The sequence below is a fragment of the Amblyomma mixtum genome, chromosome 3 (assembly GCF_055824585.1).
Source record: "Amblyomma mixtum isolate Tamu chromosome 3, ASM5582458v1, whole genome shotgun sequence".
NCBI lineage: Eukaryota > Metazoa > Arthropoda > Arachnida > Ixodida > Ixodidae > Amblyomma > Amblyomma mixtum.
This window is the reverse complement of record NC_143014.1, coordinates 251524858-251545986: the sequence shown is the minus strand read 5'-3', so window position 1 is coordinate 251545986 and position 21129 is coordinate 251524858. Positions and strand designations below refer to the sequence as shown.

At 45.1% G+C, this 21129-nt stretch overlaps 1 protein-coding gene across 1 annotated transcript in view; it reads left to right on the top strand.

Moving 5' to 3' along the window:
* Positions 1 to 18871, top strand: part of LOC149354335 (cytochrome P450 4V2-like) — a 66135-nt gene extending 47264 nt beyond the window's left edge. The window contains exons 5-10 of the mRNA XM_089575964.1: positions 1295 to 1421; positions 8236 to 8418; positions 11054 to 11227; positions 13846 to 13912; positions 15411 to 15590; positions 18702 to 18871. Of these exons, the coding sequence (XP_089432090.1) occupies positions 1295 to 1421; positions 8236 to 8418; positions 11054 to 11227; positions 13846 to 13912; positions 15411 to 15590; positions 18702 to 18871 (901 nt within the window). The remainder of the gene's footprint in view (positions 1 to 1294; positions 1422 to 8235; positions 8419 to 11053; positions 11228 to 13845; positions 13913 to 15410; positions 15591 to 18701) is intronic.
* Positions 18872 to 21129: the final 2258 nt, after the last annotated feature.

Genomic DNA, 21129 nt, shown 5'->3' with positions numbered 1-21129 from the left:
CTGAAAACTCCTGAAACAGGTCTCCAGAAGGACGCGAAACAGAATAAGCGAGAACATGTTGCATTATTTTGTTTCCAACAATGTTATCCAAGCTCAGACTTGTAGCTTCCTGAGCATTGGCAGGAGCGCCTAATTGAAGGTGCGGAAGCAGCAAACACGCCTTCTGCTGCTCGAAATTTTCTACAAATCCCAAAACTGACATGTTTTCCATCAAGAGGAGCATATATAGGGTACCTAGTTTCTTTTTTATGGACGAACACTGATCTGTGACGTAGGCAGGTTTCGGTGGCGCCGATATCAATGGGTGCGAGTAACAGCTAGGAATGCGGCCCATCGGAAACAAATCCTCTCAATGCATTTGTGACTGCACAATTTACCTATGAAGTTGTCTTTTATTCAAAAAAGCCGACTACACCTTAGAAGGGTTGGTGGAAGTGTACAACGTCATTTCAAAGAAAATATTTTTTTAGAACATCCCCATATGAGCTTGCCACAGGTGTTTTACAGACGCGCATTTAGTACTAGGCTCTTATCGTCTTTTATTAATGAAGGAGGACCTCGTTTATTCATTCTGGAGTTTCTATGATAGGCAAAAGCTTGAAAAAAATTGTAAATAAGTTGAGGGAATGAGTACTCCAGCATAGCTTTACCAGTCAAGCATATAACCAGCCTAACCAATCGGTAATAATGAACAGCGGCAGAAAAAAGAAACGAATACAAATGTATTGGTTTCTTTTCCAATACATAAAAACACATATACAAATGTCAAGCCAGGCGTTTGCACTATTTAACGCTTTCACTATGCGTAGATTTCCTTCTTTATTGTCTTAGATTTCCCATTTTCGTCCTCAAATGGGCTTTGAATTTAGCCTCTTCCGTAACCATCGTTTGTTGCTGAAAGTAGTCTGCTCTGAAAAGAGCAAAGTAGTTGATCTGCAGGGTGAGATATGCCTGCAGGGGTTGTATACATGAGAAGTAGAGGAGTAAGCCTCGCAAAATTTTCTTTGTAGTTATTCTAGCCCACTTCCCAATAACTAGTCGTCCGCACTAAAACGAATTCTCGCTGGCAAAAACAGCCAACGCGCGAGCTTCATGTCATGAGCTTCATGTCATGACCAGACTCTTGTCTTGAAATGTTCGGTTTCGATTGTAGTGTTGATATCAGCACTGAGGATTTCTTTAGCTCATTTGATCTGAATGAATTTTCTTCCTTGTGTAGCTTTTTTCTACATTCGTTTTTCGAGCAAGCATGCGTTGTCATTGTCTTGTAAAAATTCTGCTCCCTAATTTACAGATTGACGGCCCTGCTAACTATGCGGATATTTCAACTGTGGCTATGGTTTGACGCTGTCTACAAAGTCACGCGCAATGGACACTTATTTGTGAAAACAGCGAGGAAGATTGATGATGTCGCACGCAGCGTAAGTAATACTCGCTGGATCACAGCCCGCAATGGCATGCCATATACCTCGCATCCACACAATATGCGTCCTCTACGTTCAGAGGAATGACCCCGCATGTGTTCATCTATATAAATATATCCAAGAATATCAAGAAGTCACCTGCACGCAAAAAGTACGAAACGTAGGCACTAATACTGGCGGTGATAAAAGGCGAACAATGGCATTTCTGATTACTTCTTCACGATCGAACTAATTAAAATTCAAGCTAATCACAATCAAACTAATCAAAAACGAAAAAGCGAAGTCAAGCAGGTATTTGTGTCAGGTTGACTCTTCGCATGTGGGTAAAATATCTGGAAATATGCTTGTGCTACCGCTGCCGTCCTCATTGCATACAGCGCCAGTCTACCTTACCTGTCGGAAACTCCGCTAATTCCAACCAGCTTACGCTGAACAGTGAGTTAAGGCGGTAAGCTTAGCGCTACTAATTTTTGTTTTCGCATATCTAACTGAGATCATTCTGATATTGGTGAAAACAGCGCGAAACAAGAAGCCCGAAGGCGAAACGAGGAAGTGACAGGAAAGAGCGCTGACTGACAACTGAATTTATTGAGCGAAACTCGCGCAATTGCGCGAGTTTCGCTCAATAAATTCAGTTGTCAGTCAGCGCTCTTTCCTGTCACTTCCTCGTTTCGCCTTCGGGCTTCTTCTTTCGCGCTGTTTTCACCAATATCAGAATGGACCAACTAGCCCAGCAAAAAGTTCTGAGATCATTCCCCTGGGTAAATAACGCGCTCTACTGCACTGACGAACTGTATTCGTTCGCCGCACCAAATAGGGTACCTGCTACTCTGGGGTACAGCTCTAGCTGTCGCAGCTTCTGAGAAGTCTGCGAGTTGTGTTGTTTTATGCGCAATTCTTCTCAAAAATATTACTGTATTGTTGCGTGCCATCGTCGCATCGCGCTCAACCCGCCGGGGCACAATCAGACACCGTTCATAATTTCAGATATTCCTATTTTTTTTCAACGAATGTCGACAAAGTGTGCTGCGTGGACAGTGCCACAATTTTGGTGAACCTACCCGCATGAAAAGAGCAGTACCAGACAAAACCCCGAACTGCTTTGTTCTATAACCCGCTGACTATGCAGCTGTTCGGAGAGACTTTGTGTTTTGGCTACACGATCCTCTTGAATTTCCTGCCTTATTGTTAACATTTTTCTGTTTTATTGTCGCAGCTCTTGTACTGTCATTTCAACCCTGCCCAAAGTGTGTGTGATTCAGTTTCATTCGCTGCACGTGAAGAGAAACTTTTTAAGAGGATTGTATGTCAGACTGAACAAAGGTTGCTCTGTTGTCAGAAAGTGTTGCACGATGCGCTGGTTTCGCCCGCAAGAAAGAGAGCGCAATTTGGGATCTAAAGAATTTTAAGTAGTTGCTGGCGTTCACATTCTTTCATTTTCTTTATTGTTATACAGTAAGCATCTTTAGGGGCATCAAAACGCTTGATGCCTCTGGTGCTGCTTGATGATTCCCGAAGGTTTAGTCACGTCTTCTTCGAGCCACTCGGCAACTTATGTTTTAGTTTTCTACATTCGAATGACCCTAGAGAGCTACAAGCCATTGTCTCTATTTTATATCCTGCAGAAATTCAAGATATCGCCTTGAGCCCCAGATGGAGCCTGCCACTAAAATAATTTACTTTTAATAACGCGAGGAGCAAACAACCTTAAACTTTGCACAAGATAAGACCGATAACTAATACCATGAATTAATACCTATGTTAATCCAGGAGCTCAATAGCCTGAGCTGCAAAGTGAACAAAAATGGCGAGTGGAAAAATTCGGGCCTTTATGACCACTTTCTCGTTCACCAAACTCAGTTCAGTTTTTTACAGAGATAGGGGTTCAAAGAAGGTTCCTGGCATTCGCGTAATAGTAGCAGCGGTAGTAGTAGTAGCAGTAATAGCAGCAGTTGCAGTTGCAGTAGTAGTAGTAGTAGTAGCATATTAGTGGTAGTAGTAGTAGCAGCAGCAGCAGCAGTTCTAGTGGTAGTAGCAGCGGTAGTATTAAGTGGTAGTAGTAGTAGCTGTAGTAGTCGTAGCAGCAGTTGTCGCAGCAGTTGTAGTGGTAATCGTAGTTGTAGTTGTCGTAGTAGCGGTAGTATTAAGCACTATTAGAAATAGTAGCAGTACGAGTGTAGGCGAAAAATTGTCGACACTTTTCATTCTACAAGAAGGTGGATTTTCGGTCGTGTAGCCATTTTTTAATCGCTTCCCACCCGTCTAGGTTTTTGGAAAATCGACGACCTCGCAAAGCAACCTTGAGCCGCCTAAGCAGATGAAAGCTGGAAATAGAGAGGTCTGGACAGTAAGGAGCGTGTCAGAGGTGCATAATAGAAGGTGACAAATTTCAACCCCTCTCACATTCTAAGACAAGAAAAATGGGCTCAATACTTGTTGTTACTCCTTAGTGCAAACTGCTACCTGAGCAGACATGCTACGCGAGTTGGAAGGCGAATGACGGAACCGTGATAAAATTGCACGCGTTAGACCACAGGCGTACCAACTCGACGCCTGCTTGCGCAGATGGCAGTATGACAACAACCGAAAACCTAGTTGGAAGGAATACGCAAGTTTGTGGCCTAGTGGACCAAGTGCATTCAAAAGGCAGAAAACTGTCTAGAAGAATAAAGAGCAGGTGCGGATATAAGTAAACGGCGCAAACGATTCCGTTGTATGTGCAATGAAGCCTTCCCTATCGGCAATGAAGAAACATTGTCTATATACAGCCCACTGGCGTCCCCAACTGGCATGTATGCACTTTAGCTGGCAATTTCAATTGGGCAACGTGCGAAAAATATCAGAAAGCAATGCTGTGCTGCGCTTCATTTTTTTCGCACGTGCACATGCCTTCCACCTACCGTTATGTGAATAAATTGTGTGAAGAAAGGTGTAGATAATTCTGCCATACTCTCGTAGCCGTTGCAGTAGTAATAAGTTGTAGGGGTAGCAGTGTGGCAGCAGTAGTAGGAAGAGGAGTAGTAGGTACTTGTAGCAGTGTTAGTGGTGGCACTAGCAGTAGCAGTGGTTGCAGTAATAGTAAATAGTAGTAGTAGTGACCATACTGCGTCCGGGATCACGTGGTCACTTGGCGCGCACAGTCGGAGCCTGGCGCATGGCTATCAGGTGGACGCTTCCTGATCAGGCGGGGCACGCCGAACGCCTTGAAACGGCGCTCAAGATACCCTGGAATTACTATGTGACGCGGCAACCTCCTCGCCTGACCAGTTCTGGTTTTGGTGGCTTACCGTGCCGAAGCGACTAAGGCTATAAGGGACGACGTAGAAGGGCTGCGGCAATTTCGATCACATGCAGTTCTTTAACGTGCACTGACACCGCGCAGTACATGGGCCTCTAGAATTTCACATCCATCGAAATTCGAACACAGCGGCCGGGATCGAACCCGTCTCTTTCGGGTCAGCAGCAGAGAACCATAACCACTGATCACCTGCGGCGGCTGCGTAAGCAGTTCTACAGATGTTATGATAATGCCTCCTGCGGCAATTTGTTACATCTATCACGTTGCTCCCCGCAGGGGGGCGTCTGCAGCATACAGACGTTGGTGAGTGGCGACACCACGGGTTCCCGAGCATCTGCAGGGAGATCCCCGCGGGGGGTTGGTGGTGAGCAGTGCGCCACCACGGACCCGAGCATCCGTGCTTAGTCGTGCGTGGCATCGCCGTGTCCTGGGAAAAGGGGACCCTGGTGGTTGAGCCGATGCCGAGCGTTTGTACCTTTAAGGTCCCTTGGCGGAGGCAACACACCACTTTGGCCCCAGCTTCCTGTAGACGGCACGTCCGGCCTGACCCGACCGGGCGAAATCGGCAGTCACCTTTTCCTATCCTCCCCTCTATCTTTGACTTTCCTATCTCTTTTTCTTACAAGTCTCCTGTCTCCTCCTCTCTTCTCGGTTTTTTCACTTTTCAAAGGCAGCTAGGGTTAACCTTGTGTGGCCAACTAAGCTGTGTTATGCTATATTTGGTTATAGTTGCGGTGTACAGCTGGCGTCGGCAAGACTAGCTTGCAACTTACTGTCCCGTGCCCGGGTTGGACTCTAGGGCGGGCGGCTGCCACCGCAGCCAAATAGCAATTTTTTTATGGATTTATTTTCTCCAACAAATGGTCGCCCTCAGAAACGAGGGCAGACAGATGTCACAGCACAGTTCCTGCAAAAAAAATCTTCCCCAGATACCACGTCGTACATAGTGAGGTAGCAGAAAAACAAGCAAGAATCATCTCTCCTTTCATAGCATCTAAATCTCTCACAGAATCATTGGGTCTTAGCCACAAGGTTTCAAATCTGGCAAACGGTGACCTACGTCTCCAAATCAAAGACGGAACACCGTATTTGTAGAAATACTTAGAGAAATACTTGTTTCCGTTAGTGCCTACAGATACTTGAACACTGTCAAAGGCGCGATTTCAGAACAAGATTTCCTCACCCTGATTGAAGCAGAAATGCTGGAGGATCTCAATGACCAGATTTTCACTGATGTCCAGCACATAAAAATTTTTAAATATGACAAAGACGAACAAAGCACTTAGCTTTCACTTTCGCCTCCAGCCAACTCCCCGATACCATAGAAGTAGATTACATGGAAATAGCAGTCCGACCATACACCCCCAATCGTCGCTGGTTTTTCAAGTGCCAGAGATTTGGTCATGGATTCTTGAGCTGTTATGGCCGCAAAACCTGTGTCAAGTGTGCATCTAATGAACATAAATCCAATGTCTGCAACATGGTGCCAAAGTGCGCTAACTTCGAAGGGTATCACCCCGCGGATTCTAGGTCATGCTCATCCTGGCAGAAAGTGAAAGAAATAATAACCATTAAAACAAAAGAAAACATTACATTCCAGGAATCACGGAAAAGATTTGCGCAAACCTAGGGAACACTCTTGTTCGCAGCAAAAACAAATTTCGCTGATGTGGTGCGACGGAGCGGGGCATCACACCAGGCCACGCAGAGTGAGCCTGAGGCAGGGCCATCCGCGCCCCTGGCAGACGCAGCGATGGCTGCCCTGCCACCCTCGAAAAAGGGCCCGCCGGCCTCTGGGTCGGCCGGCCGCAAGGCTTACCCCAGCCGGGAGAGGTCTACACACATTACACCCGTGGGTTCTCCACGGCGCTCCATAGTAAAGGCTGAGGTCTTTACTCGAATGCTGGGACCCTCGACATCCTTGCCGAGCCAAGTATGGTTTCACAGGTTTCCCGACTTTCTTTAAAGCTTTTACTAGTGGCCATTTTTAAAATATCGTTCTGTTGACATCAATAGATATTGAAAATTACGTTTTAGGCCCTCTACACCATCGGTCTTTTCATTTTTCTAAAATACTGCAAGAAACGTTTCTATACCTTGTGCTTTGAGCATGATGGCCTTATTTGCCTATGTGCCATTAAACCCAACACAAAACACACACCAACAATCACGTTGCGGGACGGTCGTCGATTCAGCCGAGGTGGACAGTCGTGCTCTGAAGGCTTCCCGCACACGGGGTGCCAAGGTGCCCGCGACTGAACTATACAACCCATCCAAGCATGCTCTAAATGTAGCCATCACATTTCTCACACCATACAAAACCCGTTGTTACCCGCCCAAAATAGAAACATCGAATATCAAAGGGTAAAAACTTGGAATAAAATCCCTTGCGCAGTCTTAGCAACGTCTAATCCTTCTATTTCACTGAACACCACTCTTTCTGTCACAAATAATTACCTGATTTACAATGTAAATTGCTTAGTGCTCATCTCTTATTATTCTCTGTATTGTCAACGTTGGGTTTTCTATTCGTATTTATCATTGAATAATCACTTCTAAGGCAACTGCGTTTATTTTGTACAAAGAATGCTGCTCTTGCTCTCATATCTTTATTTTTTTGTCATCAGCCCTTGCACACTCTTCTATATTTTGGTTGGTTGGTTTATGGGGTTAACGTCCCAAAGCGACTGAGGCTATGAGAGACGCCGTAGTGGAGGGCTCCGGAAATTTCGACCACCTGGGGTTCTTTAACGTGCACTGACATCGCACAGTACACGGGCCTCGAATTTCTCCTCCAAAGAAATTCAACCGCCGCGGCCGGGATCGAACCCGCGTCTTTCGGGCCAGCAGCCGAGCACCATAGCCACTGAGCCACCGCGGCGGCTTTCTATATTTTCGTCATTATACCTTACGTATTTCTGTAATTTGAACCAACTTGCTTGTACGCTTTGCATTTTCCCACCATTCATATGTGTATTATTTCGACATGCAGTAGGAAGCGTTTGTCTTTACTCTCTTTGCTTTTATTGCATGGATCCACAACTAGCTTTTGGCTAAGGATCCAGACAGTGATGTTGTGTATTGTGCTGGAGAAATGATAGTAATAAACAATTTAATTGAATAAAAACAACATCATCATGCAAACACGCGTGGCAGGAGCTTTCAAAGCAAATTTAATTGAAAACGCACAAGGTGGAGCAGCTAGGGATTATGCCCGCATTGCCAGGGAGGCAAATGCCGTATAATTTTTTTCGGCGCTTGAAAAATCCTGGAGTTGTTTGTATTAAGTTGAGTTGCAGTCTGCTTATTGGGGTCATGCCTGACAAAGATCCAATTTATTTGATTACACGTATAAAATTTATGATGAGTACCGGAATGTCGCACTTTTCCCCATGACTTGTTTCGCCCAACTCTCCCCTATGTTCCTGTTCTGATGAAAGAAAAAGTGAAAATATTGTGATTCATTACGGCTTCTCCAGCTTTATTCTACACTAATTTAATTTTTCTATGCAGGTGATCAAGGAAAGAAAGAGCACGTTGCACAGGCTCTACAAAAGCTACCCTACAGGGGATGTCAGCGGCAGCGATGGGAATAACGGCTGGTTGTTGCTGGACGGTTTCCTGTTGGCCCACATGAGAACGCCCTCATACACGCTAGAAGACGTTGAAAAAGATGTGGCCTCGCTGTTGTTCGCAGTGAGCTTAAAGAGTATTCGTTGTTCCCATTCGCTTCATGCTTAATGCAATGTCGTACGCATGCACAATCATAATCAAAAACTATATTTACTCCGTCCACGGAACCGAGGCCTCACCCATACCAGTCCAAATAACCGAAATCTGGGGCAGCTGAGGCCACATTTTCCCACAAACTTCCTGATCCCATCCGCCCACATACCCAGCAATTCTGAGCAGAAGCACTTTTCAGCGGAAAATAGTTTTCGAGCAATTTTTTGCATATTCTAACACTTCACTTTAAGAATCAATATATCCATAGATCTCCCCGCGGCCGGCTTGAAATTTTTGCTATTAACGTTTTGCTATCGTCGCAAACGTTCTTCATTAGTTTTTAAGGCAGTCTAACTACCGGATGCTAGTGATGGAAAAACTTTAAAAGAGAAATTTTGGTACTCATTGGAGGAACGGACCATTGCCTTCAATATTTCCATAACAGCACATTACACTATTTCAATATTAAAAACTTTTGTCCAAGTATGCTGGACATGCCTGACTTTCTGCCGTAGCCTGCTATGCTTGCGTTCTCTTGGAATCTGGCCCGTTGCCCTACACATGACTTCAATGCAAGTTTCATTCCTTTATGCGCAGTTTGCACAACTTCTGATAAGGCTAGCAACACCGCATAAGCCACGAGAAGAGTTAAGAAAAGCTACATCGCGTCATAGAAACATGCATCTTGCCAAATAAATAGTTGGTTTATTATCAGAGTGCAGCTAGCTGCCTACTCAAAGGCACTGTGATAAATAGCAGCTTAGGAAAATGCAGGGTAGCAGTTCGAGCAACGAAAGGCATAACACACCCATTGTTTCTTGCTTATTTGTTTCTTCCCAAAAGCTAATGTCTCCCTCTGGCTTCGACGATTTGATATTTTAAGGGCTCTGCATTTTTTAGTTTTATATTTCCTAGAGCTCGGGAGTTAAAAACCTGGCAATATTTTTTAGTTCAAACTGGTGTTCAAATCAGGTTATTCAGCAAATATTTCTCTCAATGGAGCATTTTCGGGTCTTTTTTGCAGCAAAAACCAATTTTATATCAGCACTGATTTCTTGTGGGCAATAAACATGCCCTATTCTTGGCTGACTACTTTACGAACTATCTAAAAATGTCAGATTAACCAGAAATTCTGCTCATCGAATGAGACTTTTGTCCTAATATATTGCAAATATTTTCTTGTGTACACTACTTACTATGCAACGCTTACGCATGCGTGCTAGGCCTGCCTCCCTTATACCCTGCGGAACCAGTCAATAAATAACACAGCGGCCGGTTTAAAAGCGGAAGAAATCTGCAACCTGGCACCGTTAGCCAGGATAGCACTTGATAAAATGATGGCGGTTAATATCCTGGTCAGTGCACACGTTTTGCCCTCTCACCTCTAGAAGGTGTTTTTCACACTTATCCTCAGATTAAGACACATCATCAATGAATGAATGAATAAAGCTTTTATTGCAAGGGAGAGATCACACTCGGCCGTTGTTGGGGAATTCGGAGGAGGGATGGGGGCTTAGGTACGAAGGCTGCTTCTAGTTGCTCGTCTTCACAGCCTTCATAGCTGCGCGTCGTAAGTCCGCCGATCTCTCTTACACAACTCGAAACAGGCCGCTCTCAATACCCTATGCTGCGATGGCACATTGTGCTGCGATGCTTGATCGTATCTGGTCTGCTAGGGTGGCCTAGACGTTGAAAGCGGTTTTCGAACATCAGTTGACCAAAGACACTTCCCTTGAATAACGAAAGATATCCGGTACTTTTCGTGGTTCTCTTCCGCTTTGTCGCGGAGAAACGTCTGTTCCGGAGGTATTTTCATTCAAGTGTAGCATAACAAGCCCCTCATTCCCCTGCCCTAGTGTCTTCTCTAGGAGGTGCGTTTTCAGGTAGAAAGCAGGTTTAACCTGATTTTTAGGAAATCTTTTCTGGGTGCGAAAGTCACCTAAAATCGCGAGGTTTTGCCCGAAAACGAAGGGCATTAGGTATGTTCCGGTTCATCCACTACACCATGCTGTCAGACTTTGGTTTCTTTTTGAACGACTGCATGTGTTAAGACACCCACAAAGTATGAATAGATAATGCGTGAGGATAGGCCGCTTCTTCGTTGATGTTACTGCCCACTACGCTATATAAATATATTATAATATATATGAAAATATAGTAATATTGAGTAATATCATGGGACAAAGTAAACTCCTTCTACCAGAGTAAAATTCGAGAGAGCGGTCTCAGTGAGGGGTAAAGAGGAGGCTAATTATGAACTGGAAGCTACTAGCTGCCCATTGAATGCACTCATGTATTACGGCACTAAGTTTCAGTCGGCTAAGCATTAAGAGCTGTGACCGCGAAGCTAATGTAAAATATACTGCGAGGTCATAGTCGCGGCAAACGTGCACTTTCGGTTCTTTATGCACGGTACATTACTAGAAGTAGCTTTATGAGAAACAATAAGTATTAATGCGTGATAGAACTTTACCTTCACTCACAAAATGAACACATCACATTTCGGCATGAAGTGCACAACAATTATACGCTTTTGGCATTAACTCAATAATCTTGGCCACTTTTACGGGTGCAATCTAAGAAAACAAAACAAAAATATTTACAGGGTAATGATTCCACTTCGTGTGCCATCATCTGGTGCCTCTACCTCCTCGGCCTACATCACGAAAAACAGCGAAGAGTGCAACAGGAACTGGATGATGTCATGGGTGTCGACGCCAACCGGGTTTATACAATGGCTGACCTGAAGAATTTACAATACATGGAATCCTGTATAAAGGCATGTAGCATATATGCATGAGCTTGTCTCTATCTCGAAACCGTCCATATTTTGCATTGCTGTTAGCTCATCTGTCGCACAGCCGCAGAACGCAGAACTACTACAAAATGTATGCCATTAGCAGGTTTTACTTGTCATTCATGATTCTGTATGGAGAATACGGTCAGCGAGGTGTCGCGATTTAGGTGACGCGTCCGAGACTGGGGAACGGGAACGCTTTAACGTGCAGGTTCGGAGAAAAAAACAAACGAATTAAACAAAGCAAAACGAAGCCGCGTTTATCCTTTAAAGGAAAGGAGCCAATTAAAAAACGAAAACACCAAGAAAAAACACACTCGACACACGTACAACACTACAGATCAAAGGAAAGAGTTCGCTAGATAGAGAGCATCCCAGGTGAAGCGGAAATGCCTTGCAGGCAGCAAGGAGGCGGGTTGATGAGATGCGTCGCTGGCGTTGCGTCGAAGAAAGCGTTGGTAGAGAGCCAGGAGGGGAGGAGCGGTGATGAACACGGGAGACGCTGATGAACTCCTGCCAGCCGCCCCCAAGAACTTGGCAGCTGCAGCAGGAAAACCGCAGCCAGGTCCCGTCGACGGCGTCCCGAAACACCGTAGGCTTGTGCAGCCCCTCCATGTAAAACATAAAGAAGTCGATCTTTATTAAATACACAGCATTCTTGTCCGGAATGAAAATCAATCCAATCCATCAAAAAATTGCCTTGCCCCTTTCGTACACTCATTTGGCAAATCCATTCTCGAAATTTTATCGCTTTTTTTATACGCAGATTCATTAAATTTAGGGGTTGGACTTTTCTGTTTTCATTTTTTCGAGAATTCGGAACGCTTTTTTCGGCGCTCATGTCAGATCGCAGTTTTCGTTTTTTTTTTCGGCGAATAATATTTTCGACGCACTAGTTCTTTTTTTTGTCATATAATGTATTCCTGCGCTTTGAAAAGCAATTTGCAATTTACCATGCCCCTCTTTTTTAAACCAGAGTATTTGGTTTACAAGCAATTTACGCACAGCTGGTCGAATTTAGAGCTGCGCTCGCAAAAATGTCTACTATCCCCATTTAAAGATGTATTGTAATTTAAAAGACGGAACCTTCAGCCAGAGCCTAAAGGGAGATTTGGCCGCCAAAAAATGATAGTTCTCGGGTAATCGTTAGGTCGTTGCGCTGGGCTGAGCTCAGGACGGGTCGTCACTTTGCCTGCGTGTTGAAGGCAACAATAAAACATGCACTTAGGTGCAGCGGAACGCAGAACATGACATTTTTTGTGACATCTATTCATGGTTTGGCACGGAGGAAACCTACTTAACTAAGTAACTACCCCAATCAGGGGATGACAGTGAACAGCGCTACGCAAGCTGACAGCGTTTTTCGAGGTGGTCGAGCCTCCCACGCAGCACAGGCACATAGCGTAGGAGAGCAGTATACCTCAAAACGCTTGGCTGCGGCTACTTAATTCATCGGTACCACCATGCCATCAGCAATTGTCTTGCGTACTTTGTTAATTAATGAAGTCAAGAGTTCGACGAAAACTCGTCTGGTCGGGGACAAACATACTGACGATGAAGAAGGAACGCCGACCAAAGAAAAAAAAACAAAAACAGACGTTTCGGCTCCCGTACGCATACATTGGCGAAACCGGAAACTTCGAGAGGCGGCTAAAAGAACATAGTAACGATGTACGTAACAAAAAAGTGGATTCCAATGCTATCGCCGAGCACGCAGTATCTACAGGCCATGACATCGACTGGGGTCGGGCACACGTGCTTTCAACGGTAAAGAAGCTACGCCCTCGCCTGCACTTGGAATCATTAATCATCCAAACTGCTAGTCACACCCTGAACTGCAACGATGGAAATCTTAACCCAATCTACGCACGCTCCCTGCGCCCTCTTTTCAAGCATATGTAATGCCACTGAGCTGCTTGCTTTATTTGAATGTGAACAAGGCTCCTGTACGGGAGCCGAAACGTCTATTTTTGTTTTTTGTTTTTTCTTTGGTCGGCGTTCCTTCTTCATCGTACTTTATTAATTATCAGCTTTGATTGAGTGCAACTCTTACCTAACGGCGAGCTGCTGTGGTCTAGAATATTGACCTTTTCCGCTTCAATTTCAATTCAATTTGAAATTAAATTTCGAAAATTGAATTCTCCGTACTGTTACGCTTTTTGGTTTAAGCGGAAAGTTTAGCTCCTACTTATATTGGATTCGTAAGTAGATAATATTTTTTAGTTTCCTTTATGAATCTTTATGAATGAATGCATGAAAGTATCAACCACTAAAACGAAGAATATTCATTTTTAATCTGTGCTTGCACGATGCAAGACCAATACAAGATATACAATACCGGGTCCAAAAAGTATATTTTCAAGAAGTCCTCGGAAATTTACCGCGCTGTCTGGATAGCGTGCCAGACGACTTGGTAAGATATGGACACGGCGTTCTGATCAAAGCATCGACATATTGGTAGAGCTTGCTGAATAGCTCAAGGATTACACACAATTGCATACTAGAACCAAGAGGATAGGAAATATACTTGCTATGTTTCAGTATAAAGAAAAGTTTTACATTTTTCTTGGTGGTAACAAGTGGGTTTTCTTACATTCCAGGAAGCTATGCGGCTTTTCCCACCATTTCCAATAATCGGAACTCTTCTAGACGAAGATGTGACCCTTGGTAAGGTTCGGTTCGCGTACTGAGACCATTCAAATAAGTGGTATCTTCATTATCACCATCTGAATTGAAACATCAGGCAGCTTCAATCGCTGCAAGTTAGCAGCAAGAGATATAATTAGCTTGCAGTCTATTTGCAGTTGCAGTCTATTTGCCCCCCCCCCCCCCCCCGTTTAATTTATCTCCTGCAGAATTCATTTAATAAGTGCCCACCATCGCAGTGCGAATACATGTACTTGTTTCCTCGGTCAGTTATAATCTAAGCACAGCACTCTTGGAGATGCACGCCGTAATACATGCCGCAGATGAACTTCCAAAACCTACTCTTCGCCTCATCAAAGCCGTATCTTTCAGCAAATTCTCTCTCTTATTCTCGCAAATATTCAACACCGATACAGCAATCAGAATTTACACTACAACCTCAATAACGCCTAGGAAAACCTAGAGCACGTCGCACTCACAGTACATAAGGTACCTAGTTGCACAGGGCTCGCTGGCAATCAGATAGCAGATCACATCGTCCGAGAAATTCACCCATGCGTACCTGTGATTTCCTGGCCAACGCAGACGTCTTGTGAGCTATGCCTGCATTAGATATAACTCAGAGGCCAATACTCGCATCTACGAGGGCAACTTGCCATGTACATTCCCAATTAACTGCAGCACAAATAGGAATAATTGCTCGGTTTGATAGAAAGCTCGTATGCCCTTAGGTGATTCCCGGAAAATCTCCCAAATAAAGGGGAGGAGGGTAAAAACGATCACCCCTAGGATTTATGTGGCCTGGGTTGCGAAATAAATAAGGTTTGCATGTGTTCACATGTTCCCTTGAACAGTCATTGCACGCGCTACGCAGATTTCTTCTTTTAATTTCGTAAGAGGCCTCTAATGTTTCTGCCCCTTGGCCATGATCATCAATATTTCCCGCCTGCTTGTTCCATTAGTGATAGTCTGCTTACCTCGCATTTATAAGTGCAAATGGCATGTGCGGAGAGGTAAACAGATCATTTCAAAAGTGTGTCACTAGCATTTACATTTACTCACATATACTAGAAGGTGACAACGGCCAGCACTGTATCATGAACTAATGGCACTTAAGATTTTTGTGGCCTCAGTGGTGAAATGATTCATATATCCGTGCATTCACATCACTGCTAGAAATCCTAGCCCGACCAATTCTCCCGCATGCGCAAATTTGTTCTTCCAATTTCGTTATCAGCGTCAAATATTCTTTCCTGTTGACGACGATTCTGTCCTTTATCCTCCTGATTGTTCCATGTGCCATTGTCCGCTCACTGCGGCCTTTGTAACCCCTCAGTGGAATTTTCGTTCAGTGGAATACTACACCTAAACCGTAACTCACAACAAGAAAGATAACCGCTATTTACAGCAAGGTGGCTGTCTGTCAGTGTGGATTGCTGGTGTCAGCCAACATCCCTATCGTTGTCAAGCTTGCACTGCATGAAGAAAAGCTGTGCATGTTATGCAACCACTTTTTTAGACGGCGTCACGTTGCCAAAAGGACTCTGCTGTGCGATCAACACCTTCAGCCTGCATCGAAATCCGCAGCAATTTGAGCGTCCCGAGGAGTACATACCGGAGAGGTTTATGCAGGAGGAAAACAGCCGGAGGCACCCATTCAGCTACATACCCTTTTCAGCAGGCCCGAGGACATGCATGGGTAAGTGAATTCTATTCCGAAGAAATATAGGCAGGGCGGCCACCACTCCTTGACCTTCTGACCACCGCTTTTGTAGGCGTCCTAGCGCCAAGATGCTTACATGGTGACTGTAAGTCCGTGCTTTGGCATGTGTAGGCGCCAAGGGAACTGGTATTACGCCAAACTAGCAATGCCATATACTTTCCAACCAATCATATATCCAGGCAATACCCAAGGAGGAAGAGGGTAGTGCCCTCACTACGGAACGAAAGCACCCTTTCTAGCACTTCCCTTACCCCAGACTCCCTCCGGAGTTGCACAGCTCAAAAGCGTGGTTAAAAAATATGGTTTGGTTTACAGTGGTTTAACGTCCCAGAGAGTCTCAGGCTATGAGGGACGCCGTAGTCAAGGCCTCCGGAAATTTCGACCACCTGGGCTCTTTAACATGCACTGACATCGCATTGTACACTGGCCTCTAAAATTTCGCCTCCATCGAAATTCGACCGCCGTGGGCGGGATCGAACCTGCGTCTTTAGGGCTAAGAGCCGAGCGCCATAACCACTGAGCCACAGCGACGGCAACGCGACGTAAAAAGTGGTATTGCACTTATAGTGAACGGCGATTGTCGTTTGCCATGTACGTTCATTTTGTTCCTTCGCGGTAACGTTTTTCCTCCTCAAATCAACTGTGCGCATCCATGAAATCAAGCTAGCACTAAGTGATCCGATTTCACATGATTTCATTCGTTACCACATGATTGGCAGGCTTGAAGAAAAGAACAGGTTAAGAAGGAAGGCAGACAGACTGATTTGGAGCTTACGTTCTTAAATCCGCCGATATGCCACTTTTCGCATACACGAACTCCACAACTGCTGAGTGTGTGACGGCCATATGATCCGAGTTCATGTTATAGGCTGCCGCTGGAGCCTTTGGGTTTTGATCTGCTAGACGGCAATGAGAAAGTTGTTTCGTCAGCCACCTCGGAAGCGCGAGGAACCTCGGACGTTAGTGCAGAGCAGCTGGGAATTGAGTGTGTTGTTCAAAAGCTGGGCGGAACAGCCAGATATATAGCTAAGAAGGAAACGAACGAACGCTTTCCGGAATTGTGCTTCCTTTCTCGTCCGTATAGGCAACCTGCAGCGCCCAGGTGATGCCGAAATTGTTGCACTATGTGAATATAAAATGCTGCCGTGAGCCACTTGGGTGACTGCAAACGCGAGACCCCATTTTGAACGATTAGAGGCGTGCGTTTGGCAGAAAAATTCGTTGCGAAGTTTCTCTCTACATTGCCCAGTTAGTTGCCGCATGTCAAGTGTGGCTTCGGTACAGTGCGGAAGCTCTCGCTTATGACTGAAAGAACATTACCGCGCCTCTAAGACGTTGACACAACACAAAAAGAAGACGACATGCGCATGCCTTGTTCTTTTTGTGTTGTGTCTCGTGCTGTGTTTTTTGTATTGTGTCGTGACGTGTTGTAGAGCTGTGACGTTCCCTCCGTCACCAATTCGCCTAACTTGCTGGCTCATATTCTTGCATCACGCTCTGGGTTCTCTCTAATCTGTGCATGTCCTGTTATGTTTTTTTTCGTGACAACAAAAACAAAGTAAACCATGGTTGAAGACAACCTTGGTGTTGTTAGCCAGCATTTCGACAGGAGGACTCGTCTCCATCTGTGGAAAGCGGTCATCTTTCATCATCATCATCCTCATCATCATCATCATCATCATCAGCCTGACTACACCCATTGCAGGGAAAAGGCCTCTCCCATGTCTCTCCAATTCAACCTGTTTTTTGCCAGTTGCGGCCACTGTATCCCCGCAAACTTCTTAACCTCATCCCCCCCATCTAACTTTCTGCGTCCACTGCTACGTTTGCCTTCTCTTGGAATCCACTCCGTTACCCTTAAGGACCAGCGGTTATCTTGCCTTCGCATTACATGCCCTGCCCAAACCCATTTCATCCTCTCGATTTCAACTAGGATATCATTAACCCGCGTTTGTTCCCTCACCCAATCCTCCCTCTTCCGATCTCTTAACGTTACACCTATCATTTTTCTTTCCGTAGCTCGCTGCGTTGTCCTTAACGTAAGCTGAACCCTCTTTGTTACTCTCCGCGTTTCTGCCCCATTGGTGAGTACCGGTAACATATAGCTGTTGTATACTTTCTTTGTTGGCTATTGTATCTTTGAAGGGGGTTAAATAAGGCCTTCACTGCGAAAAGGAAACCACGGTGAGGGGGTGGTGGGTGTGATGTGCGAAGGGTGGCGGGATGCACAGTGTGAACTTGAATGCCTGTTGTCCAGGCAGGATGGCTGCTAATGAGGGTTAGGACTGTTGACATGCAAACGTATGATAAAGAACAATACCAGCTTAGCATAGCGAACTGTGGCGGGTGTGGAAGGTGGACATACAGCGACCGTGGACACAGCCTTTGTGTCCAGGTATGGAGAGCTACGAGCGGAATGTCTTGTGTGTTGCGGTTGTGTTTTACAGTTCTGCGCGCGATACAGGAAACTTCAGCGCAGGTTGGTTGTTAATATATTTCGCTGCTGCCAGATTAAGCACCGCGAGAAGGAAGATCGACATAGGGTGTGCAAAAAAATAACTCCGCGGACTTTAATACGGCTTTCAGTGCAACGTAAGGATTCCTAGAGACAACGCTGAATAAAGTTAGGAGTAGGCATCAATTCCATCACGCATAAACTCAGGCATCAGAAGAGACCGAGTACATTTGGAAATTCTCACAATCGCACAAAAACTCTGTTTTTTTTTTGTCTTCACAATCTACCGTGGCTGGACACCTACAGTGTTCTCTGTTGCAGTGTTCTCCGCTGAGCACAAGCTTTGTCACGGCAGGCGCATTTGGCTGCACGTCAAATAAAACTGATTCCGGCTTACGGAAATTTCGGAGCAGAGTAAGGCACTGACGATGATCGATTTCACATCGAATCTCGCCATTCCAGCATTCTTTGTATCCCTATTATTACAGAATAGTAATATATAGGATATAGAAATACTACTTTGAGTGAAGACACATATTCACTATAAGAGTAATATTTAGCAAAAATCTCTAAGCGGTTTCTTGGCTGCATGTGATATATTTTATCCCAACTGTCGTCCTTCTATCTTTCAGGTCAGAAGTTCACCATGATGGAGATGAAAGTTGTGCTGGCGAAGTTCCTCACTAAGTTCAGCATAGAAGCTGCGCGACCACTGGAAGAAATGCAGATGACTTTTCAGGTCGTTCTCAAACCAAAAGGGGGACTTCCAGTGTGGTTAAGGCCACGCGGGCATTCACAGTAATCATGGGAATCCAGCTACGCAAAACAATAAAGCTTTTATGTTAAAGAGAACTATGTTTGGATATTTCTGTGCCTAGACAAAATATAATTTCGCTGTAGCCACTGGCAGGTTAAACATCACTTATAACAGCGTTCAAGCTGCAGCGTTAACGAACGATTTCTTATTTCATCGAGCTGACTTGCTTCCGTATTTCAACGTTTTAAAATTTAAAAACTAACTGGGGAAGTCTTGCCTTTGCCTTGCTTCTTGATGTTACCGACGAGATAGAGCGAATCGCAAGAAGTCAGAGTTGTCAGGGAAGCTAAACGCAATAATGTTAACCTGAAAAGAGTTCAGATTGGTAGCCCTACACATTGCGAAGGAACACAGAAATAGAAGGAGAAAGAATGAAGCGCAGTAGGGAAGGCTTTGACGAGAGGCTGACGCAATCGACTGGCCGGGGACATTCCTATAACTGTACACAAGCCGCCGAGCAGTCCGTAGAGAGACCTCGCTGCTGACGTTCCCTGAAACACAGTCCAGATATGCGGTTTTTTGTTTGATGATCGTCAAATGCGCACCATAGCTCTGTGTTTTTCTGTAGGAATCCGAGCGCACCCACAAAGCATGATCTCGTTAGTCTACCAAAGGAGAAAAAGCCAGTCCACTCCGGCATAGTGATTAGGAAAGAACAATGTAGTTGTGGTTTATGTGGTTTTATGTCCCAAAGCGACTTAAGCTATGATGGACGCCGTAGTGGAGGGCTCTGAATAATTGCTACTCCCTGAGGTTCTTTAACTTGCACTGACTTTGCACAATACTGACGTCTCTAGCATTACGACTCCATTAAAATGCAACCGCCGTGGCCACAATCGAACTCGCGTCTTTCGGTTCAGCAGCCGACCACCGTAACCACTGAGACACGACGGCGGCCAGGAATGAATATCGATCCATAAGCGAAATCTAGATATGAAGAAATAATTGTCGCCATTTGTTGTGGTAAGGTAAGATGGTTTATTCGTCATGGTGCCACACAGGATTGCCTTAGTTCTTTTGTAGACATGTGTTTAGCACATCATGTCCTTCCATACGGCCGCAGTCGTGCCATTTCGAAAATTCATGATAGATTAGATGAAATCAGAGGTGTATAGTATGCCTTGAAGGAGTTGTCCAGCTGACTTGATAGACAAAATATGGTCTATTCTTGCCAGGGACCATATCAGATGGTTGTGCCACGGCCGCTCTATCTCCCGGTAGGACGGACGGACGGACGGACGGACGGAAGCGCCCCCTTTGAAACGGGGTGGTGATAATTGCCACCATGCTCAGCTTTTCTTTCTTTATTTTTGTTCAACTGTGTTGTCAATTCTCTAAGTTACGCCATCTTCTTTACCTACGGTTTCCTACACTCTTAACCTTATGCCACACCTCTGCTTTTCAGCCACCAATCCTCCAGTCGCTTTGTGCTAACTTCTACTGCAGATTTATTTACATGACCATTGTTATCTTTAAATCCTAGGGCCTCGTGAAGAGTGACTGTGCCTGCATCGACATCCGGATGGATACCATCACATTTGAGTATGAGGTGTTCAATTGTTTCCACAGATCGACCACACACTGCACATGTGTCATCATCGTTAAATTTCTTTTTGTAGCTGCGCGTTCTAAGGCACCCTGAGCTAGCTTCAAAAAGTAGGGCACTGCCTCTTGAGTTATCATAGAAAAATTCTTTCCTGATCTGCCTTTTCCAGTATCGATACAGTTCTACACTATGTTTCTTTTCCATTGAACTAATCCAATTTTTAACTTCCGCGTTTTTAACCTGTCGTTTAATGCTCTTTCTTTCTCCATCCTCATGACCGGCATACTTACTGGTTAGTTTTCTAGTTCTCTTCCGCCACTGCGAGTCAACGCTCTTTCTGTATAAATATTTAAATACCTTAGCTGCCCACCTGTCATCGTCCAATTTCCTCAGGCGTTCTTCATACAGTATTTTACTCTTAACTTCCCGTGCTTCCCGGAGCTTCCCGGAGCGGTCCGCCGAGTGCGCCGCGCCGCCGCTGATCGCGGAAATACCAGTTTGCGCCGCCGCGGCGGCCGTGGCGCTAGGTATGGATGAAGGAGTCGAAGCGCTGGCGGAGTACCGGCCGCATATGTAACGGAATTATCGGCCGTAATTTCGCGGTATGTGCAGTAATTCCCAACATGGTTTGTTCTGGTGTACAAAATGTGTTTTGAAACCCTGCCAGGTCGATGCCTGTGATTAATGTACTAAGCAG